At 51.0% G+C, this 21,720-nt stretch overlaps 8 protein-coding genes across 8 annotated transcripts; 2 read left to right on the forward strand and 6 right to left on the reverse strand.

Annotated features, from left to right (window-relative positions):
- Positions 1 to 156: 156 nt before the first annotated feature.
- Positions 157 to 1,899, reverse strand: JCM6883_005556 (uncharacterized protein; the record flags this gene model as incomplete). Its single annotated transcript, XM_076633111.1, has 3 exons — positions 157 to 675; positions 746 to 1,379; positions 1,445 to 1,899. 3 exons carry the CDS (start codon positions 1,897 to 1,899, stop codon positions 157 to 159), a joined length of 1,608 nt encoding a protein of 535 aa, XP_076486866.1.
- Positions 1,900 to 2,486: 587 nt separating this feature from the next.
- Positions 2,487 to 3,640, reverse strand: JCM6883_005557 (uncharacterized protein; the record flags this gene model as incomplete). Its single annotated transcript, XM_076633112.1, has 5 exons — positions 2,487 to 2,511; positions 2,590 to 2,766; positions 2,860 to 3,212; positions 3,395 to 3,494; positions 3,570 to 3,640. The coding sequence occupies 5 exons, from the start codon at positions 3,638 to 3,640 to the stop codon at positions 2,487 to 2,489; spliced, it is 726 nt and encodes a 241-aa protein (XP_076486867.1).
- A 931-nt stretch (positions 3,641 to 4,571) lies between these two features.
- Positions 4,572 to 5,304, forward strand: RPS13 (40S ribosomal protein uS15 RPS13; the record flags this gene model as incomplete). The annotated part of the gene is made up of 4 exons (XM_076633113.1): positions 4,572 to 4,604; positions 4,680 to 4,881; positions 4,962 to 5,054; positions 5,177 to 5,304. The coding sequence occupies 4 exons, from the start codon at positions 4,572 to 4,574 to the stop codon at positions 5,302 to 5,304; spliced, it is 456 nt and encodes a 151-aa protein (XP_076486868.1).
- A 623-nt stretch (positions 5,305 to 5,927) lies between these two features.
- MDH1 (malate dehydrogenase MDH1) lies at positions 5,928 to 7,688 on the reverse strand (the record flags this gene model as incomplete). Its single annotated transcript, XM_076633114.1, has 9 exons — positions 5,928 to 6,059; positions 6,124 to 6,185; positions 6,255 to 6,326; positions 6,392 to 6,666; positions 6,741 to 6,889; positions 6,956 to 7,075; positions 7,292 to 7,364; positions 7,442 to 7,496; positions 7,598 to 7,688. 9 exons carry the CDS (start codon positions 7,686 to 7,688, stop codon positions 5,928 to 5,930), a joined length of 1,029 nt encoding a protein of 342 aa, XP_076486869.1.
- Positions 7,689 to 8,138: 450 nt separating this feature from the next.
- On the reverse strand, positions 8,139 to 9,944 carry JCM6883_005560 (uncharacterized protein; the record flags this gene model as incomplete). Its single annotated transcript, XM_076633115.1, has 3 exons — positions 8,139 to 8,760; positions 8,826 to 9,483; positions 9,569 to 9,944. 3 exons carry the CDS (start codon positions 9,942 to 9,944, stop codon positions 8,139 to 8,141), a joined length of 1,656 nt encoding a protein of 551 aa, XP_076486870.1.
- Positions 9,945 to 10,193: 249 nt separating this feature from the next.
- Positions 10,194 to 12,250, reverse strand: JCM6883_005561 (DUF6534 domain-containing protein; the record flags this gene model as incomplete). Its single annotated transcript, XM_076633116.1, has 12 exons — positions 10,194 to 10,562; positions 10,624 to 10,815; positions 10,877 to 10,926; positions 10,985 to 11,042; positions 11,100 to 11,189; positions 11,259 to 11,360; positions 11,419 to 11,537; positions 11,595 to 11,697; positions 11,767 to 11,809; positions 11,880 to 11,977; positions 12,047 to 12,161; positions 12,219 to 12,250. 12 exons carry the CDS (start codon positions 12,248 to 12,250, stop codon positions 10,194 to 10,196), a joined length of 1,371 nt encoding a protein of 456 aa, XP_076486871.1.
- Positions 12,251 to 12,857: 607 nt separating this feature from the next.
- PRP24 (U6 snRNP complex subunit PRP24) lies at positions 12,858 to 17,571 on the forward strand (the record flags this gene model as incomplete). The annotated part of the gene is made up of 24 exons (XM_076633117.1): positions 12,858 to 13,038; positions 13,105 to 13,224; positions 13,291 to 13,523; positions 13,588 to 13,638; positions 13,702 to 13,712; positions 13,774 to 13,835; positions 13,905 to 14,050; positions 14,122 to 14,280; positions 14,353 to 14,457; positions 14,518 to 14,662; positions 14,730 to 14,813; positions 14,878 to 14,930; positions 14,993 to 15,099; positions 15,153 to 15,345; positions 15,410 to 15,651; positions 15,728 to 15,806; positions 15,873 to 15,947; positions 16,015 to 16,161; positions 16,228 to 16,311; positions 16,372 to 16,560; positions 16,625 to 16,708; positions 16,774 to 16,871; positions 16,935 to 17,115; positions 17,182 to 17,571. 24 exons carry the CDS (start codon positions 12,858 to 12,860, stop codon positions 17,569 to 17,571), a joined length of 3,219 nt encoding a protein of 1,072 aa, XP_076486872.1.
- Positions 17,572 to 17,881: 310 nt separating this feature from the next.
- On the reverse strand, positions 17,882 to 21,537 carry JCM6883_005563 (uncharacterized protein; the record flags this gene model as incomplete). The annotated part of the gene is made up of 9 exons (XM_076633118.1): positions 17,882 to 17,989; positions 18,067 to 19,288; positions 19,353 to 19,406; positions 19,484 to 19,774; positions 19,853 to 19,906; positions 20,072 to 20,303; positions 20,680 to 20,758; positions 20,818 to 21,267; positions 21,331 to 21,537. 9 exons carry the CDS (start codon positions 21,535 to 21,537, stop codon positions 17,882 to 17,884), a joined length of 2,697 nt encoding a protein of 898 aa, XP_076486873.1.
- Between the last annotated feature and the right edge of the window lie 183 nt (positions 21,538 to 21,720).

Consider the following 21,720-nt stretch of genomic DNA (forward strand, 5'->3'; position numbering starts at 1 on the left):
CCCCAAAGCTTGTTCGCGACTGAATAATGTTCCCCCGCGAACGCAAGCTCACTCGCGCAAAGACATCAAGAAGAAATGAAGTGACGGATGAAAAATCGAATCTTATTTAGCTATTTTCCATTACTTCGTTTTTCTGTTCTCTTGAAGCTCTCCTAATCAAACCCTCCATTTCCTCGCCCACAATTCCTCTCCAACCTTCCACGGATCCTCCCCCTGGTACTTGTACCTCAAACTCTCCGTCTCCCCTCCTCCCTCTCCTGCTCCTTCTTGTCCCGCTCTCTTTTTCTGCACAACCTCACAACTCCCAATCAAGTCCTCGAGACTCAACCCCGTTTCTTCCCTCCAAGGTCCGACAAACAATTTTCCCTCGAGTTTGAGGGTTGGAGAGATCCGATCGATCGAAGCGAGTAGAGGAGGGACGAGGGAAGTTTCGGTCAACTCGAGAGCGTAGAGTGGGTGGGAGGAGGCGATCTGGGAGGGTGTGAAATCGTTGATTGGGACTGCCTCTCCTGAGATCTTGCCGTGAGTGAGGCGGGAAAGGGTGAAACGTGGTTGGAGGTGTGGGAGAGGGGAAAGGGTACGATAGATGAGGAGGAAAGAACGATGGGAGGGAAGTGAGTGGAATACGACCAGGAAGGAGATGGACGAAACGGGAAGGTGGAGATGATAGATTGACTGATCGAATTCAAGAAGAAAAAAAAGTGAAGAATCGCACGAAGAGAGAGAGGGATTGGACCGAGCTCACCTCGAGATGTTGAGTTGAGAACACGATCGAATCAGAGTAAACGGAATAGACAACACTGAGTTGAGACGGATCGACAGCGGCTCGTCGTGCCCAAGTACCGATTTCGAGCGTCAAAGCTGGGAAAACTATAACTCTTTCTTCCTCTTTTTCTTGAGGAACGATAGTTGAATCGTAACGAGCGCGAGTCTCGACCAAGGAAGCTTGACGTTCAGGTTCAGGCTTTGTGAGAGGGAACAAACACCGAGTTGCATTGAGAATCGAATCGGGTTCTTGAAGTTGAGTCGAAGAAGCTGTAGCTCCAGGGTGAACAGACGGTTGCGAGTCGAAAGAAACGTCAGAGGTTACTGAAGCTGAAGGGTTGCCGAGAGGTTTTGATTCGAGACGAGGAGTGAAATCCAAGCTCGATTTCTTCGTCGTTTCAACGGAACTCGACATTTTCGGGTTCGCTTCTTCTTCTTTGATGAATATAGCCTTGAACTCGGACTTGTCGTCGGCGTCGACTTCGATATCCGGTCCTCTTGTTTCAACCGGTACTTTCGTCAAAGGTCTTCCAACGTCTCGTTTCGATTTCGGTTTCCTCGTCGTCGGATTCGAAGTATTCGATCCTTTCTCCATCATTCGACTTTGTCTCTGTCTACCGTCCCCTCTTCCGTTCTCAGCAGTCCCACAGACCTTAAGTACGAGTGAAAGGGTACTTACCTGCGGGTCCACCAACTCCTCAACGTGATCCCCATCCCGATTCTGTTCATTTCACTTTCGATAGCCTGTCTTTGCGGTCCCGTGACATGCTTCAACGAATGGACCGGTCCCGGACTCGATTGAAACAACGTCTCTAGTGCCTGTTCAACTGTAGCAAGGTCGGTATGTCGCTGAGGAGTCGAGATCGAGAGATTGAGAGAATCTTCAGGAGAAAGTTTTCGTTTCTTCGTCGAATTGGGAGGTGTTGACTGACTAGGCGCCGCACGGGAAGTCGAGGCCGATGGAGGAGATGCAGAGTCTTCGTTGGTAAGTGGGGATGACATCGAGGCAGAGGAAGAGGACGAAGGAGATGTAGAAGTTCGAGTTGAATCACCAGCACCTGCGTGGGAGCTGAAGAAACTGGTGTAGCTGCCTGTTGAGGCTCGACTCGCTCGACGGGGTTGCTGGCGAGGCATGGAACGAGTGTAGGAGGAGAATTGCGAGAGAGAGAAAGAAGGGACTTGTGCGCGTTTTCGACTTTTTCGGACGTGAGGCTCGAGCGAGGGATTTCGCAGCCGCGGAGTAGCCGGAATGTCAGGTCGGTAGCCCGCTGTCAGCTTAAAGAGAACAGGATTGCAAGCGGATACGAGAGAACAGAGTCGGATTCTCGTTGTTGCGAACGAGAGGGCAGTAAGACTGAGCAAGCGAGAATGTCAAAGTCGCATCAGCTCAAGCGAGAGAGAGAAGATAGCGTCGACTATAACGAGAAAAGATATCGTCTCTCCAGCCGCTGACCCCATCTTCGTCGAAGATCTTTCTAGTTTTTCGTTTTTTTGCTTTTCACCAAAGAAAGAAAAAAAGACACCATGGTAAAGAGATCCAAGAGGTCGAGATTCAAGACCCGTCGTCCGCTACACCTTGACGAGCCTTGATCTCTTCCCCTCTTCACTCTTCTCCCGCCAATCGTTTCCCTTCACACCAAGCCAATTCCCCATCTTCTCCACTCACTCACTCCGTCTCAATAACGTCTATTCGGACTGAAAGAGTTGTCGAGAAAGAAGATTTAGGCGGAAGCCTTGCGAGCGGCACTATTCAATCACAAACACCCAAAACTCGTCAATTTTCTTTTCCTCGACAACAACCTCGACAGAGTCCGAGAGACGTACCTCTTCTTAGCCTTAGCAGCCTTGGCAACCTCCTTCTTCTCAGCAAGTCGCTTGGCAACGATTTGTTGGTATTCGGCGACTTGAACTTTTTGTTGTTCAGTCTTGCGACGCTTGAGCGAACGGAGGTGACGACGACGTTGGAGACGTTCCGGAGTGACAAGACGTTGGATCTTGGGACTGTAAGAAAAAAAAAAGAGAAAAGAAAGCGATAAGTTAACTTATCGCTTTCTTTGAAGAAGTTGTGAGATTGGAGAGAGAGATGAAACTCACGCCTTGGTGTAAGGTTTGGCACCCTCCTTCTTGGGAACGACCTCACGACGGATAACGAATTTACGAACATCATCCGACTTGTCCAAGTTGAAGAATCGACGGATCTTGGTCGCCCTTTTCGGACCGAGTCGTTTGGGGAGAACTTCGTCGGTCAAACCGGGGATGTCGTTCTCTCCTTGCTTGACGACGACCAAGTGAAGGGCGCGAACGTCGGAACCGACGATGCAACCACGAACCGACTTGCGTTTACGTTCTCCAGTTCGTCGGGGTCGGTAGCAAGAGTGTCCCTTCGAGAGGAGGAGCTTTACTCGATGAGGAACAAGGACACCTTGCTTGAGAGGGAAACCTTGTTTCTATTTGACCGTCGTTTGTTGGTTGAGGTTGAGAGTTGAGAGTTGGAGATTTCGAGGAAGAGGGGTAAATCGACGAAATGAAGGCGAATTGATGGGGAAGTTGACGAGAGAGCGCATATGGGATGTGAGAGCGGGATCAGTACTGTTCACTGAGAGTGTATGGAGAGAGCAGAGATGCGTACGTCGTTACCACCAGTGATCCTCAAGACGTAACCCTTGAACTCGTCTCCGAGAGCGTCGGCGGGAACCTCTTGGGCCATACGCTTCTCGTAGAAGATGCGACTATCCATCACATCACATTACTCGTGTCAGTTCTCGGTACTCGATATGAGGAGAGAGGAAAGGGAAGAAACTCACGTCTTGCGCTCGTCATCGATCTCAATGGTCTTTTGCTGCCCAGTGGCAGGGTTGGCAAAGCACAATTTCATGCTATTCACGCAAATCAGGGATCGATGGTCAGTTCACCTGTAGTTGAATCGAGATTCGAAGTTGGTGTTCCCTCGTTTCTTCCGCCTCTTGTAGCCCTGCTAGACCGACCCTGACTCCCGCGTTTCCTTCTATGAACTGTACTAAATCTCCCTCGCCCTCTCTCCCTGCTCCTGATTGCGTTGTGATGATTTTTAGGTCGGATTTGGTCGAGGTGCATTGTCGTCTTCGAATCGTTCTGACTGGGCTGAGAGGTCGGCTAGTCGGGGTCGAAGACTGATGGCATACTCTCTGAAGCTCGTATAGGTGTAGTTTGAGACTTACGCGACGACTGAGACGAGAGAAAAAGGAGAGGCGAGGGGGGGAAAATTTGCTCCCAAGCGATTTTTTTTCAAAGTCCTCTCTCGAGGTTGAAGCTTGCTCTCTTTCTTCCGTGTTCTTTCCTCAGTCCAAGAAAAGACCCCGGTAGGTTACCCTCACTATCAACCGCGTGAGAGCTAGCACTGATCTTCTTCCTCTCGGCAGGTTGTTCGTCTTCTCCTCCTCCTTCCTCTTCTCCCAAACCTCTGCTCTCGATCGTCTCAACTGACCATACCCTTCGATCTACAGTACCGTTACCCTTCAAGGCATGTTTTGATTCTTTACCCACAGCTCCAGGGCGACCTCCTCTTTCGAGAGAGTTGTCGTCCTGTCGTTTTCTAGAGGTTGAAGGGAGTCGCATTCGGTTCCTCTGATTGTGCTGACGGCTGTCCCTTGCCTATCACCACTTTACTTCTCTATACAGGCTGTGAGTACCTCCTCCGTCCGTTTCTTCGCTAGAGATCGAAAACTGACTTCGAGCTTCGATCATCTTCTGCTCTCTTGTTTCCTCTCTCCCCGCTTTGCCGATACGCTTCGGAATGAGTAGCACCCCCCGACAAAACCTAATTCAAAATGGGACGCATGCACAACCCCCACAAGGGTATTGTAAGCTGCCCTCTCCAGTTTTCCTTTTTCCCTCCGTTCCCCCGCTGATCCGCTCCTTTCGCGTGTTCGATTTAGGCCGGTTCGGCACTCCCTTACAAGCGATCGGCTCCCCGATGGCTCAAGGTTTCGCCCGAAGAGGTCAAGGAGCACATCTTCAAGCTCGCCCGTAAAGGTTTGACCCCTTCCCAAATCGGTGTCGTCCTTCGTGACTCGCACGGAGTTGCCCAAGTCAAGTCGGTCACTGGTAACAAGATCTTGCGTATCCTCAAGACCAACGGTTAGTCTTTGACTCTCTCAACTCGAAGCCGTTTTTCGAGTTTTGCGAATCGAGGAGACTGACAAAAATTGTATACATAGGACTCGCTCCTCAAATCCCCGAGGATCTCTACCACCTCGTCAAGAAGGCCGTTCTCGTTCGCAAGCACCTCGAACGTAACCGTCACGACAAGGGTATGTTTCCATTTCCCTGTTTCCCTTCTCCCATCTTCCTCCTTTCTCCCAGCTCCTCTGTCTCTACCCGCTCTTCCTCCTCTTTGAGAGCTCGGATGCTGACGACATGGGTGTATGGGTAGACTCCAAGTTCCGTTTGATTCTCATCGAATCGAGGATCCACCGTCTCGCTCGTTACTACAAGACCAAGAGTCAATTGCCTCCTTCGTTCAAGTACGAGGCTGCGACCGCTTCGACCCTCATTGCCTAAACGCATAGCGTAGGAGTTGCTGGCTGGGAGTAGTTTTTTTTTTTGGGTGCAAAATATCTTTGGGTTGCTTGCTCCTCAGTTTGGTTCGGGAGAGATCAGAGAGGCTCGATTGTCGGTTATACGAACTTGCCGAGAGAGACGAACCAGACTGGACGCTGGCAGCAGACGATACAGCAGAGTGCAAATGAACCTCAGCGCTGTCGTGTGAGACTGAGCTCGAAAGAACGAGAGAGGCAGCTCGCTCGAATGAAGAGAGGTGAGGCCAGGTTGAGGCGGAGCCTGTGCTACTGGGGTCGATCGTCCTTCTCGTAATGCCGCAACACGCTGAACTCGTTCCCAGTGACCTCAAGTCGGAGAGCGCGAGAACCTGACACCGGAACGAGGCGGAACGCGAAAAGCAAAACTTCCGATTCTCTTCGTTTCTTCTGTCATTCGACGCTTGTACAGCCATGCATGGGCTCCTAGAGATCACTATGACCACTACAGTCGGGAGTGTTACGGATCGGATCGACTCATTTGGAAACCGAAGTCGATTTGAGCTCGAAAATGGTTTTCTGCATTTTTCATCGTTTTTTGAGGGGATTTCAACTTCGTTTCTTCATACTACTATCCAGAATAACTATCTAAGCACCTAGGATGAATTTCTCTCCCGAAGTGATGTTTCCCTTGAGTCCGGGAAGACACTCGTCAAGGAGCTTTTGCTCGGTCTCGTGAATAGGACCGATAGGGTGGATCTCTCCGACGGTTCCCTCAGACTGGGGGCGAGAAAAAAGGTCAGAAGATGGGAAAAGTTACGAAAGTTTTGGAGAAAAAGCTTACGGAGAGAGTGACAGGGGAGGAGAAGTAGGTGACACCCTTGTCAGCGTAGAGAGGAGATTCAACTACACGGCACCCACCAATCGAGGTCAGCAACTACACGCGAAATAGAATCAAAAAAGAGAATTTCTTACCGTAAGTGCAAAGCTTGACGTTCTTCTCTCCGTTCATAGCGCGGAGGAGGGCATCAGCCCAGGCGGCACCAGCTGTAGGCCAATACAAACACATAAGTTCGCTGTCTAGAGAGCAGTTATGAACGGTATTGACCTACCGTAAGCCATCGAAAGGGTAGCAGATCCCGCTCCATCCTTAGCCTTGACGACTTCATCACCACCGAATTGAATCCTCTTGACGAGGGCGGCGAGTTTCTCTCCACCTTCCTCGACGATCTTCTTTCCCTCGGGAATTTGGGAGAGGAGAGGGACGATCGTGGGTCCAGAGTGACCTCCGACGACGGGGACGTCGGTGTTGGCAGGGTCGGAACCGGCGAGTTTCGAGACGAATTCAGAGGCACGGACAATGTCGAGGGTGGTAACACCGAAGAGACTACCGAGGAGAAACGAACGAATCAGTCGAAGAATTTACGCAGAGAGAGGAGGAAAGGGAAGTGAGGAATTTACCGCTTGGGGTCGTAGACACCAGCCTTCTTGAAGACTTCAGCGACGATGGGGACGGTAGAGTTGACGGGGTTGGCGATGACTCCGATACGAGCCTTGGGGGCGACCTTAGCGACGGCTTGGGCGAGATCACGGACGATCGAAGCGTTCGACTAAGGCGCACGTGAAACGAGTCAGGAGCTCGTCGTATCAGTGAGAGAGATAGAGAGTGAACGCACGTTGAAGAGATCATCACGAGTCATTCCGGGCTTTCGGGGCATACCAGCGGGAATGATGACGAGTTCGGCACCTTCGAGGGCCTTCTCGAGACCGTTGTTCTCCGGGGCAAATCCAACGCACTGTCAAGAGTAACGTCGTCAGCTTTCTGTTTACTTTGAAGCATTGGAGCTGCGTGAATGACTGCTTGAAAATTATTTCCTTCTATGCGATCGTCCTTTTCCATCTTTATCGCGAGCAGGAGCGCTCCTTTTCCTCCGTATCTGACCCTCAAGATCCCCTCATGTCTCCCAGAACAGATCTCCTCGTCGGACCACCTGGAGGAGGTGCGAACTAACCTCGGAAGGAGTGTTGACGTGAGCAACATCAGCAGCGACACCGGGAGCACCTCGGATATCGTAAAGGGAAAGCCTACACAACATCTCAACGAACCGTCAGTCCCATAGCCGGAACTTAGTTCGAGATCGGAAAGAGAGATGAAGACTGACTTGGTGACGAGACGGTTTTGCTTGAGGAGAAGGGACATGGGTTGTCCGATTCCTCCTGATAACACGGAACCAGCCCATCCAGAGTATTATCAGTTCATCGGAAGTTGTGAGGAGGGGAGAGGAAGGGGATCGTAGGATGGGGAAAGAGGAACTTACCAGCAGCTCCGAGAACGACCGTCTTGACCTCGGAACGAGCCGAGGTAGAGAATGATCGAGCAGTGTTCTTAAGAGCGGATCGGGCGAACATGGTGAGATGAGTTTGGGGTGGAGGAGAAGAGAGGGAAGTCTTGAAAGTGTTTTGGCCTCGCGATATCGATCTCTCTCTGAGACGGTGAACCCGGGTTCTTCTCGACTCGTCTCCGATCACCTAGCTTGGGTTTAGAACGAGCGGGGCTGCTTCAATCTCGAAAGTGATCTCGCACCGAGATCCTCTCTGCTCAGTTTCGCAATTTGGCGATTTCTCCCGATCTCGTTACGAACTCTGCTCCTGGTCTGTCTCGAACGAGAGCTACTGCTTTACACCAACTGTCAACAAATGAGCGTGAAAGAGAGGGACAAAGATTGAGGAGGAAGAGCACAACGACAGTAAAAAAGAGAGAAAACAGATCCTTTCTAGTGGCACAGATGGGAGGGACGAGGGAGGTAACTGACAGAAGATGGTATTTGAAGAGTTTGGAGAGAGAGGGAGGGGAGGGGTTCATCCTTCGCAGAGGAGAAAAGGAGAACCGAGAGTTGAAGGTGCGGCGACAGGCGACGACGAAGGAGGATTGCTAGCGGTCGAGGTCTGAATCGGATTGTCTTTGAGGTTGTCTGAGAAAGAAGGAAGAATCGCAGGTACAGTCTCGGAACGACGAAGTCCCGGACGAGCAGACGGCGTCGGGGGAGAAGTCGTCGAAACTTGAGTATTCGACGTCGCGGCGGAAAGAGGCGCGTACTGTTGACGTGGAGGAGATATAGGAGACGAAGGTCTCGACCTCGATTTCGTAGGAGAAGAAGGAGGAGTCGGAAGCGAAAGATCGATCATTTGACCCGTCAAGGAGAAAACGCAACCTCCCGCGTAAGACTCCTCCTCCTCCTCTTCCGCAGAAGCTCTAGACGAGTCGTTGAAGAAGTCGTGAGGTACTCCCATCGTCATTCCTTCGTCGGAGTCGTCCGTGGCGGTAAGTTCGAAATCGTTATCCGAGTCGTCCATCTCGTCGTCCGGATCAATCCATTCCATCATTTCAGCATCACCTTCATCTTCCGACCCACCGTACTCTCCAGAGTACTCCGACCCAGGTCCTTGCGTCTCGAGTCTCCAAGCGTTCCACAAAACCCATCTGTGAGGAGGGATGTTGGAGATCAATGATTTGAGCTTGCGTTTGATCCGAAGACCCCTACTCACTTTTTGAACCTCAAAGCAGCTTCTCCAGCACTCGTAGGCACTCCTTCTTTACTCCATTTCTGTCGAAGGTTCAGTAACAATAATTTCTTGAGCGCGGGTCCGGAAACCGGTTCTTCTCCTTCGAGTTGTGGCGGTTCTCCCGTTGAAGTTGATTCCAGGATCGCCGGAGCTGATTCAGACCTCGAGAGTGTGGAAGTGGGTCGAGTTGGAGTAAATGAACGGTCAAGGGGGATCTGCAACCTTGAGGTTTTCGAGAAAGAATCGTCGTATTCTCCTTCGATCCATTCCTCCTCGTTTGGCGCGAATCGACTCTGTTTCGATTCCCCATCACATCTCGATACTGAAGCCCACCACCTTGGAGTCGCAATTGAGCTCGACGTTGACGGAGCGGAAGAGGAGAGCGGAGGAGTCGCGGAATTGGAGGGACCAGAGAGAATCAGAGGTGAGCGGTAGAAGTTGTGAAGGACTTTGCGCTTCTTGAGTCGAGTAGAAGCCGAGGATTGGGAGAGATCACGCTTGGAGGAAGATTGGGAAGAAGGAGAGTGAAGAGGAGATTCGAATGTGAAATTTGTCGTCGTCGCACTCGCGGAAGTCGAGAGATCTGGAAACGCTGTGTTCGAGAGAGACAAGTGGCCGAGCAATGAAGGTAAGGTCGAGCCTAGGTAGAGAGGCGTATCAGCAATCGCAACGGGGAGGGAGAAAGCGCGCGCCTCCTCAACACGGACGAAGGAATAATGACTTACTACTCGAAGATGAAGTTGATTGAACTGAATGCACAGCCTTGTCAACATGATGATCATCATCGAACGCGTCCTCTCCCCTCTCTCCCCGCTGCATAGACTCAACCTCCGAATCAACCTTATCTCCCCCTCCTTCTCCGCTCCTCCTCTTCCCGGTCCTTGTGCTCTTACCCTTGCCTTTGGTTCGATTGGCAGTTGGTTGCTTCTGAGTGAGGTGTACGATACTCGGAGCCTTGAGGAGGTTCAAGTCGGAAGGGGAAGGTGCTTTACTGCTGCTCTGAGATTGAATCGATAGTGCAGGAAGGAGGGCTACAGGGATCTCGATCGAGTGACTACTCTTCCGGGTTTGTTTACGCGGAGAGCGTCGCAAGGTGAGCATTCCTCTCCGTCGTCGAGTTTTGGGAGAGGGAGAAAGGAAAGGAAAGCTGACAAAGCTTCGAAGCTTCGCAAAGATGACTTCTCTCAGGTCCCTTCTGCCTCAGTGCTGTGAACTATTGGATTGTTCCCAAGAGATAGCGAACAAGGACAGAAATCGTCGAGAGAAAATTTTCTCCAGAGACTTCTCGCACGAATTCACCTCGCAACGATGAATGAACCTCGTACGCAAAGGGAGACGATGTTTACAGCTTCACAGATATCCATAAGTAACAGGAGGTCTACCGAGATTCAATCCCATGACACTACTAATAGGTACAACTTCTCCCTCCGATTCTTTGGAAGAACTGACTGTCACCGGGAACGACTCCATCCTCTGGTTCTGATTGAAGCTCGTCCTCCTCGGCGACAAACTCACCTCGATCGAAGTAGAGAACGCTTCGTTGTTGTGAGAGTGTTGTTGAGGCAGACGAGGAACGGGTTCATTATCGTCGGCGAAATATTCTCCGTAATCGCTGATCGAGGATACAGCGGCTGATGATTGACGAGCTAGAGGGGATGGTCTAGTCGGAGGTGCTAGTTGTTGATTTGAAGAGGGGACAGGTTGAGGGGATTGAATCGTCTACGAAACGAATTCGGGGTATGAGCTCGATTCACTGAAGAGGACAGCAAAGACAGCTCACCCTCCTCAACCAACCAGGGGATTCAGGTGAAATGGTACCGGCTGAAGACCCTGCGAATCGATCCGCGATCGGGGTCTTTCCGGTCGAAGTCGAGTCGGCTTGAGGTCGAGGTTCACCAATTTTGCTCAGGGTGATTGGGAATCGAACCTTTTTTTGCGAGACTGGCGACCCCTTGAACATGTCACTCAGTGACTGAAGATAAGAGACATGTTAGACTGAGTTCAAGACGTCAGAGAGGAGATGAAGGGCTCACGGATTCATGTTTCGAGTAATCAACCGTGATTCGAACGAGTTCAGCGCCGCCTGTTGCTCACGAAAGTCAGCTCGATGCTCGTACAGCTAGACGCTTGAAGGTACTGACGAGTATGCGAGGCGAGCAACGAGAAAACGTAAAGCTTTGGCAGAACGAGCGCGAAAGCCTGCGGAGGACTAATGTGAGCTCATCGCCCTCAATTGGTCAATAGATTTTGGCTCACCATCCACATACCACTCTCTCTACCCGCGTTATTCCATACGAGCAAGAAGGCGAGGGAAAGGATCGAAGCGACCGTGGCCAACAGATTGGTCTGCAAGTACCAAGAAATGCTCAGCCCCCAGCGCTCCAGCCGAGTACTGCTGAACATCCCCAGACTCACCTCGACGATCATACGAGAAACGACTTCGAGGATCGTTTCGGCCCTCACTGCGAATCGGGAACTTCTAGCGTCGTAGAAGTTTGCGACGAATATCTCGAGATTCTGTTCGAGCAGGCGGGTCAGCTTCGAATAGTAATTTGCGAGCGAGATTTAGACTCACACAGACGACGGCAAAAACGAGGTATGATAGAGTCTGCCAGCCCAGTTTCTCGTGTACGTCCATCGCGAAAAGAGGGAACGGGTTTCGGAAGTTGTTGTAAGCGGCGACGATTCCGAAAGCTGTGCGATCGGACAATAAACACAGATCAGGGATATCTGAATAGAGTACACACGCACCTAGCTGAGCTGCAGCGAAGACGGCTACCGAGGAAACGAGCCAACTTCGGATCGGTTCTTTGTAGAGGCTCGAGAGGCGGAAAGCGAAGTACATTTGAACGATCTGTCCATATCATCGAATCCGATTAGCTAAGTGAGCTGCGAATCAGAAGCTGATTGGATCGAAGCGGACAAATCCAATCACGACGAGGAAGATGATGTGACTCGAAAACGCCCTGAAAACCGAATCTTCGTCAATCTCCTGCTCTCAGGAGAAAAGAACGAACTGACTATGTAGGCTCTGACAGAAACTCCGTCTCCCCCCAATGCAGTATCAGATGCTCGTACAATGCCCAGGACAGAATCCCCGTATGAGCAGTAGAAGCGAAAGTTAAGAATGAAACCTACGTTCCGTTTCCTCAAGCAATCATAAGCTTATAAGGCTGACCCAGATGGCAAGAGACGGAACGTACAGCTAGTTTCCATTGCCATGAATCATGAGTTGTTCGAAAGTAAGAGAGGTTGAGGTGAACGCAGGAGGAAGAAAGCCATATCGCGACGAATAGAGCTACCAGTAGCGGGCCGAATCTGCTCGATGTCACAATCAGCTCACTCCGTTCAGAAGAGTGAGGGAGATGAACTCACGTCGCTGAAGGGGAGATGTTGGAAACGTCCATCTTGATCGGGAAGAGGCGTTTTGAAGCTAACGAAACAGCCCAGCCGAGTTCCCGTGAAGGATGCAGCGCTATGTACGATTGAAAGTAATGGAGTGAAGATTGAAGAAGCAGAGTCGTGGCCTCGAGGCCGAGACGAACTGGACGAACGCCTAATCTAAGATCGAAAGAACCGAGCGGAGACCGTATCGTGGTCGTACGCACGTGAGTCCGGTTCGCGGACAGCGTGGCATCACAACGATCGACTTGCGTAAAACTGAGCGAACTAGACTTGAAGAAGGGTCAGTCGAGGCTCGAACGAAACGAAGGGTCGAAGTTTTGAGGCTTCCGCGTCCAGTCGCTTTCTATCGTCCGTTGCGAGTGTGTATTCAGCTTGTGATCTTTCGTACAGTGGCGGCTGTTTGTAAATTGCGAATGAGAGTCGTGGTGGTGTGAGAGGTCGGGGAAGATGTTTACTTGAGGCCCGAGGAAAGCGACCCAGAGTTCGTGCATCGCCCAAGTTGCTCATCTGTCCTTACAAGTCGTGTCATGTCGTACCGAGCTACGGTGGTAGCAGAGGAAGAGAGAGAGATTCGCGATCTTCTTGTCCTCCAACATCTCACTGCCGATCATGGCAGAAGCTCCCGACGAGCTCTTACAGCGCTACAGTACAACTCTAGAACAACTCGCAACATCGCCGTTCAACCGCGAACTCTACCTCGAACGAATCGGATTGGCGAAAGAGTTGGGTCTGGGAGATGAAGTCGAAAATGGAAGGACAGACCTGGCGGATCATTTCCCTTTGACTGAAGGTGAGCTCTATACTATCCACGCTACCTATTGGCGACAGCTGATCCAGTCCTGTGACGACGAAACAGCCGAATGGATTGAATGGATCGACGACAAGAAATCTCAGCTCTCTTCAACGGCAGTTGAAGATGTAGAACCTTGGATGAACGTGATCGAGCTATACAGAAGAGCCGCTCGAGACTACCTCTGTAAGTCATCGTTCTCCTTACGAGGTGGTGGATTTTGCTCACCCCCACTTGGTTCTCTTTCTGCAGCGATTCCTATCCTCGTTTCCTTCTCCCAATGGGTCGTAGCGAGCTATTACACAACACAGGGATTATCTCAGCCTCCACCCCTTGTCGAAGAGGAGGAAGAAGACGAACAGATGGTACCGGCGGAAAGGAAAGTCGGAGAAGCGGATCCTTTGTTGGGCGTTGTGTTCTCGATTGAAGCGGTTAGGGAGATCTGTCAGGAAGTATTGGCTGCTGGAGGACAACATCTGAGCGAGGTGAGTACAGATGTTTTTCATTTCCTGAGCGCAAACTGACTGGATACATTGGAAACCTCGCTAGAGCACGAAGCTTTGGAACATCTGGAGAGACTTTGAGACTGATCTATTGATTGTAAGTGCATATTTCTCCACGGGACTGCTACTCGTGCAAACTGACCCAAGTTGAGAATCACAGATGGAGAAAACGTCGGTCGATACGCTCTCAGCTCTGACACGCTAATGCTAACGAGCACCATTCGTTCGACAGACCCGATCAACTCATTGTAGTCGAAGAGCTCTATACGAATCGTCTCAAGGTTCCCCATCTCAGTGAGCCACACAAGTTACTTCACCTTGCGAAAGCGAAAGTTCACGTCTGATTCTCCCCATGCTTTTCAGATATCAAGCAGACATTCGACGAGTACTCTCACTTCGTGACCGAATTCGACAACGACAACTACGATCAATCCTTACCAGCGGCTAGCAAACTCTACAGTGGTGCCGCAAAGAGATCAGACGAGCGAGAAATCGAAGAAGCTAAACTCGTCAGTCTCCCACTTTCCTTCTTCACGACACCTCGTACATTCAGCTGACCCGTCTTTCTCCTCGTATGCAGAAAGCTGCTGGTCACACCGCTCAGGCATACCTCGATTATATCGGCTGGGAGAGGGAAGTGAAACGACCTGATGTACCTCTTGTCAAAGCTCTTTTCGAGCGAGCGATCAAGGATCATCCGAACGAAGTCGAGCTGTGGGAGACTTACGTCGAGTTCGAGGTCAGTCAGCCCGCTCTTCGTCCTTTCTCGAATTCGTTTTTCGCTGACTTGACTCCTTGATGCGAGGTACAGTGGAAACTTCTGGAGAAAGATTCGAACTTGCTGCAAGTCGGGGAGAAATCGGTTCGATTCAATCCGGGGAATGCTGCTCTCTGGTCGACTTATCTCAGGATCGCCGTGAGTTTCCTGGCAGTTATTCGGCGTCCCCAGCTCATTTGACTGCTTCGTATCGCACAGGAGAAACTCGATCAAGGATCAGACGGCGTTGAAGGACTCTTCGCTCGAGCTATGGCGACTCAACTATTCGAATCCGATATGGATTCGGTTGTTACTCTCTACCACGCTCGAGCTGCGTTCCATCGACGAGAGGTAGATCGTACAGGTGCGTCGTGATCCCCTCAGTATCAGCTCTGTGTGGGGAAACTTAGGGTTTTCAGGGTGACACAAAGGCTCCGAGGAAGATGGACCGAACATCGAACTCGTCGGAATCGTTTTGGGCGTATTGCAAGAAGGTCTCGCAAAGACGAAACAGAGTGAGTCGTCGCTCTTCTCTCGATCACCTCGAATGGGACTGACCGTGAGGAATGACGTTTACAGTTCACAAGAAGGGAGACAAACAACACCGACTAGAAAAGTTCATGATCCGAGTCGTTCGTTTCTTTCTACCTCGCTGATCTCGAGGCGTTGTCTGATATGACTTATATGGGAACAGTATGAGCGATTCGGTATGATTGACGAAGCAGGTCAAGTTTGGGAAGAACTCACCAAGATCGAATCATGGAGTTATGCGATGTGGTACGGTCGAGCAGACTTTGAGACGTGAGTCCGATCCTTTCGACAGAGATTTCACGCTGACAGGGTCGTACTCACAGTCGAGCCGGAAGATACCAAAAAGCTCACGAAGTTTACGTTCAAGGTTGTTCGGCTCGAGGACTCGATTACCCCGAATACTTGCTCGAGCCTTGGTTGAACTTCGAGAGGGAATGTGGAACGGCCGAAGATCTGCAGTTCGCAATCGTCAAGATCAAGAGGTCGAGAAAGGGTCTCGAGAGGAGGAGAGCAAGGGTAGGTGATCGGATCCCTGCATTCATCTCGTAGAGAACTGAATTCGGAATCTTCCTATCTACAGGAAGCTGAACAAGCTGCTGCGGCCGCTATCGCGCAAGGTTACTCTTCGAACGCTCAACCTTCGACTTCGACGACAAACGCCGACTCTTTCATCGCTTCAGCTGTTCAAGGTGGAGACGCTGCCGACCCAACAAAGAAACGGGAGAGGAGTCCTGTCGATGAGGCCAACTCGTCTTCGAAGAAAGTAAGGATCGAGGCTCCTTCGACGGAAACTCCTCAAACTGGATCGACGGAACCGAAACGGTGAGTCCCTCTGTCTCCCAAGTCTCGACTTACTCGTCGCAAATATTCAACTCACGCTCTATCTCCTTGTCTATAGTGATCGAGAGCATTCGACCGTCTTCGCAATCAGCGAGGGAAGCATGACGGAGGAAGACGTCTCGAAACTGTTCAAAGACGTGAGGATCCCGCCGTTGCAGGAGCTCATTCATCTCTGCTGACCTTGAAACGTTGCTTCTTCGCAGTGTGGCGGTATTCGTGAGAGCAAACTCAAGGAGATCGGCGGAAAGACTTATGCGATGCTCGAATTTATGGAAAAGGTTCGTCTTCCACTTGTCTCTCACTCACAAGTCGCATCTTGACTGATCCGTGCTGCTGAGCTTGCAGGAATCTGTTCTCGCTGCTCAAACGAAAGACAAGAAACGAATCAACGGATCCGAGGTCGAAGTTTTCATCGCCTGGCAATCTTGTCTCTACGTCACGAACTTCCCCGAGTCGTTCGACAAACCCACGATCGAGAAGTTGTTCGAGAAGGTGAGGACTACTCTCGTCACGGTTTCCCATTCCGAAGTCGCTGACTCCCTGCGATCCTTCACTTAGTACGGAGTCATTTTCGATACTCGCTGGCCGAGTAAACGATTCAAGAACACACGAAGATTCTGCTACGTACAATTTGCGAACCCAGTGAGTCTGTTCCGACTTCCGACGGACGTCGCTTGCACTGACAGTGTTTTTCGTTCTCAGGCTCATGCTCAAGCCGCTCTCGAATTGAACGGAACTGAACTCGAACCAGGTCACAAACTAGGAGTATTCGTCTCCGATCCATCTCGCAAGAAGAGCCGAACGGATACTGGAGCGAACAACCGAGAGTTGTATATTTCGTCACTCGCGAAATTCGTCAAGGAGGATGAGTTGCGAAAGGTGTTCGAACCGGTACGAGCTTTCTCTTTCTTCTGTCAAGTGTGCCGAGCTGATCATGTGACGGTGTGTTGAACAGTATGGTACTCTCAAGGGGATCAGGCTCGTCACGGATGACAAAGGAGAATGCAAAGGTTTCGCGTTTGTCGAATACGAAGAAGAGGTACGTTTCGGACTCTCTAGCTCTCTTCAGAGACGTGATCTGAGCTCAATTTGCCCAAAACGTAGACTTCGGCCCAAGCCGCACTCGCACTCAACAATCACGACCTTCGAAAACGTCGAATGGCAGTCACGATCGCTCAATCTCGTGCTCACGGTACAGCCAAGTGCGTTCACGCTCCCTTTCGTACCTTCTAGTATCGCTCGCTTACACCTTCGCGTCTGTGCAGGAACAACGCCCCGACCGAAGGAAAACTCGATACCGAGAATCGATCGATTCGAGTCCGAGGTTTAGCTCCCGGAACAGAAGAAGCGATTATACAACAGACTTTCGAGAAGTTCGCGTCGGTACACAAGATTGTTTACGAGGTTGGATCGACTGAAGCTGTGGTGATGCTTGAGAATGCTGCTGTTCGTTTTCATTTTTCTCTTCTCGCTTAATTTGAATCGGTACTGACCCTCAATCTCGAACGATAGGACGTCGGAAAGATCCTCATGCAACGGGACTCGATCACGGTCGATGAGATCCCTGTCGAGGTCCTCGCGGAAGGGAAACAGCTTCGACCGACGAAAGGAGGCAAGAAGGCAGCTGGAAAAGCTACCGAGACTCCCGGGGGCAAGTCAACGGTCTCGGATGTTCCTCTGATGCCTCGTCAAGCATCGAGGGGACGAGGAAGGGTCGGTTTGGCCGGAGGAAGAGGTGGGAGAGGTGGGAGAGGCGGACTTGGAGCTGCTGGAGTTGCAGCGGCGAGGAACGCAGCAAGCGATGATGTTGCTTCGACATCGACGATAGTTTCGACAACTGAGAAGAGCGGGGGAGAGTCGAAAGGGCAAGACGATTTCAGGGCGATGTTGATGAAGAAGTGAAAAGAATGAAATTCCGATCCGGACAGGGTTCCTCAGTAATAGAGGGAGAGTAAAGAGGATACGCTTGCCGAGATGAATAGTTGAGCTTGAGCACGAATGTGAACCCGTGAAAAAGTTGGAGAGCAGTCGTTAGCGATCGAGGTTCGAAACGCCTTTTGCCTCGAGACGAGAGTTGAATTCATCAGATTTGAATGCGTGGAGACGAAAGAAGAACGTGGCAATCTCTCCCTTTCAGGTGCCCATCAGAGTTTTGCGTTCGACTCTATTTTGCATTGCGCGCCTTCCCTCTTCGTCCCTTCTCCCTCAGCCCTTAAATCAACAACCTGGTTGGATCCTCGATAACGTTCTTCCAAGTCTCCACCAATCTCGCCAATTCGACTCCTTCGACGACTCTATGATCCGCCGAAAAAGTCACATCCTGTCAGTCGAGAAAGCAAATTATACATCAGTGTCCCATCCAACTCAAGAAAATGATGTATGAAGTTCTCGACTGACCATAACCAATCTTGGCTCCACCTTCAACCCTCCTCCCTCATCGCTCAATAATTCTTCTCTCGCGACTTTCTTCGCTCTCTCCTCATTTGCGAATCTCGGTTCAACCCTAACTCTCCCCATCGCTCCGATCGCTAATTGACCCGTTGGTGGGATCACCGGATGTGTAGTCCTCCCTCCGATCGCTCCGATATTACTCAGAGTGATTGTTCCATTACCTTGGAACTGCGAAGGAAACTTCGGAATTCCCTGCGTCGAGGAGACGAATGACTGTAGATGAGTAAGTTGCGAGGCGATGGAGAAGATCGATTGTGTTTCGATGGAAAGAAGAACGGGAGTGAAGAGACCGCCAGAAGGAGAAGGGGAAGAAACGGCGAGTGAAATATCGTGGTTTGATCTTCTCGTGAGAGTCGGTTCGGCGTTGTTGTTCTTGTTGTGGGTGCAGAGGAATAGAGGATGGGAGTTTAGAGCGATAGAGAGGGATTTGATCAAGAGAGGTAAGAGGGTGATTCGATCGAATTTCGACGAATCTTCTCTCTCGTTCGGTTGAGATTGCCATTGTCTCGTTCGTTCGATAGAAGCAGCGTCTTGAGGAGTGAGGGTTTTGCGATACTCAAGAGGGATGTTCGAGTTGAGAGAAGTTCGAAGTCGTTCGAGAAGAGTGACATCGATCGTTTCGGAGTAGGCGAAATGAGGGATTTGGAGGGATTGAGTCATCGCTTTGAACATTGCTCGACGAGTCGGAGAGAGCGAGATTGATTCTGAGGAGGAAGAAGGAGAGGAGGACGTGGGTAAGGGTCCAGAGGTATCGATCGGCGGTCGTTCGAACGGAATAAAAGGTTTCGTTTCTCCTCCTCCTCCTTGAGTTTGTTTCGAAAACTCGAGTACATCCCCCTTTGTTACTCTCCCATCCCGACCAGTCGGAGTGACTCGAGTGAGATCGACCGACAGTTCACGAGCGAATCGACGAGTTGCGGGAGTTGCGAGAACTGAAGAAGATGAACCGAGTCGAGGATCAGGTCGAACTGGGTGAGGGATCTCCTCCTGCGCTGTTGTCTTTCCCGTCGGTGACTCCGTCGAAAGAGCAGGTGATTTCTCAGGGGTCGCGACGACTTCAATCTCGCAGAGAGTCGAACCGACTTTGAGCATTTCTCCGATCCCTCCAGCAAGTGATTCGATTTTCCCAGAAAAAGGGGAAGTGATCTCGACGGATGCTTTGTCGGATCTGCGTACATTCATTTATCATGAGACGATGAATGGGAGGAAGAAACCTTCAGACCCCGACTCACGTTACTTCGACGATCGGATCAAACTCTTCAATCACGCCGCCAGGTTTCACATGCCTGGCCAAGTCAGAACTGCGCGTTGGCTTCGACGGCCTCACATGGAGGGACAGAGACGAGGGAGATTGTTTCCGTACCATTTCACGATTTCACATTCCGTAATCCCTTCTCCGATATCCGCAAGCTTGAATTGCTTCGTGATGGTCGATCCACTACTCGTCGAGTGACTCGGGCTACTCGGCGCTTTCGCAGTCGAGGGCTGAGATTGAGTTTCCTGCGTTGCGCTCGCTACTCCTTCTTCCTCTCCTCCCTCCAATTCTACCCGACACAACGTCGCTCCCACTTTCAGCATATCCCCGACGTCTCCCGCAACTGACGTGATCGTTCCGGAGAAGGGAGAGGTAATTTCGACTGAAGCTTTGTCCGATCTGGCAAGAAAAGAGAGCGGAGAAACCTCGTAAGCTTTGCCCTTGATCGAGAAACAGAGACTGCGATTCGCTACTCACTGTACCTCTGCTACGGGATCAAACTCAGTGATAGTTTCCCCAGGTTTGACTAGCCTGTCAGCGGAGAGGTTAAGGGACAATTTCGAAGGAAAGGATGTCAGCTTTTCTGACCAAGAAATGACGCAACCTCTGCTCCATCTCACGCTCGAATGAGTCCTAACAGCCTCGATGAAGCTTGGATGGGGCATGAAATGGTATAAGCAGAGAGAAAGAGCTCACCATTTCACAATTTCGCACTCCGTGATTCCTTCGCCAATGTCCGCGAGTTTGAATTCTTTGATCTCTCCAGCCACTACTCGACTACTACTCAGATATCTCTCATTCCTTTCGAAGCGATCTTTGTTCGAGTTTGGCTCAGGCCGTCGGATCGCGTGCTTGAAAAGGCGAGGTCGGGTCGAAGGCGGAGAACAGATGAGACGCTTTGTAGTTGACCGGATCATGGCGCGATGTGCTGAGTCAGTGAGCTGTGAGAAGTCGGAGAAAGCAGAGAAGAGGGGAAGAAGAGACGGGAAAGCGAGTCCGGGTGTGGAGCACCTCAAATTCATCGGATTGCCGTCGCAGGGAGAGAAGAGAGGGAGAGAACAGTTATCGGGAGCGGAGTCGAAGTTCGCTAATGTGTGAGGCGACGAAATACCGCGGTAGACAGAAAGGACAAGGAGAAAGCGAAGGAGAAGAGGGGGTTGTCTAGGATCCGTTCGAAGCTTTGATCCTTCCGACGAAATAGTTTCGTTTCCTCCATTCTTGCTCGTATTCGGTCGGGAGTCACTCGACCCTCAGCGGGTCCGATCCTGGTTGCGCAGTCTCTCGCAGCGATCACCGAGCCTGACTAGACTTTCTCCTCCGCCGTTGTTCCCTCTCTTTGTTGAGTTTGTTCGCTCTCGCCTGCAACTCTTCCGTTATTCTCATCTGTTCTCGCACAAGAGAGTCAGTCGCAGCGACTCCAAGCCTATAGAGAGTTCGCTCACGTTATTCCTCGTTTGCTCTCGTCGTTCCTTCTCCTTCGCATCCTTGATCCATTCAATCCACTCTCCTCCCCATTTCCTCCCTCCTTCGTTCCCTCCCTTCGTTCTCCTTTCGAACCTCTCTTCCTCCCGCATCATCTCGACGTACTCTCGAGCAATCACAAGCTGATCGAACCGTTTCTGACTCTTTCGTCGTCGATTGAAAATCATCATGCTCGTTCCGATCGGTTGAGGGCGGATTCGAAGCATTGAAGGGGAGAATTGGGTAGCGTGAAGTATAGAGGGACGCTCTCGACACTTCGAGTCGCTGTGAGATGTTGCAGAGGCGGAAGCCGGTAGAGGAGGAGGGGGATGAAGAGGAAGGGAAGAACGAGAAACGAGATATCGAGCTAGTTCCCTCGTCCTTTCGAGATAAGTCGTCGATGTTGAGCATCCTTCAAGTTGTGTCAATAACTATACGTTCAGAGTAGATCAGCTTCAGCTTCGACAGGGCGAGGAGAGAGAACAGAACGAAACTTGTTCAGCTTCGATCCATTTCCTTTTCACTTTCTCGACGTTCCCCAGCTTCTTTGACCTCTTGAAGCCGTCTCGAATGTATCCGTATAATGCTTTACGTTCTTGCAGTTCGAGCGGGACAGATCGAGTCGCCCGAAGGAGAGGACGATAGAGAGACCATAAAGTTGGGATCCGATGAAGCGGGGACTCGAGGAGTGCGCTGGCCATGACGTTGGAGCTCGAAGCAGGTGTACTGAGGTGGAGAAGGAGAGGCAAGAGGGGAGAATCTTTCGGTAGATCTCTTTTCGTCCTCAACTCTTCACCAACCCTTTGAGCTCGCTCACGAAGCATTCGCAGCAAAGCTTGTGCTCTCTCGCCATCCGTACGAACGGCGGATCCGAAGGGATCTCG

This window comes from Sporobolomyces salmoneus, assembly GCF_050403485.1.
Source record: "Sporobolomyces salmoneus JCM6883 DNA, S_salmoneus_JCM6883_v1_ctg34, whole genome shotgun sequence".
NCBI classification, from domain to species: Eukaryota; Fungi; Basidiomycota; class Microbotryomycetes; order Sporidiobolales; family Sporidiobolaceae; genus Sporobolomyces; species Sporobolomyces salmoneus.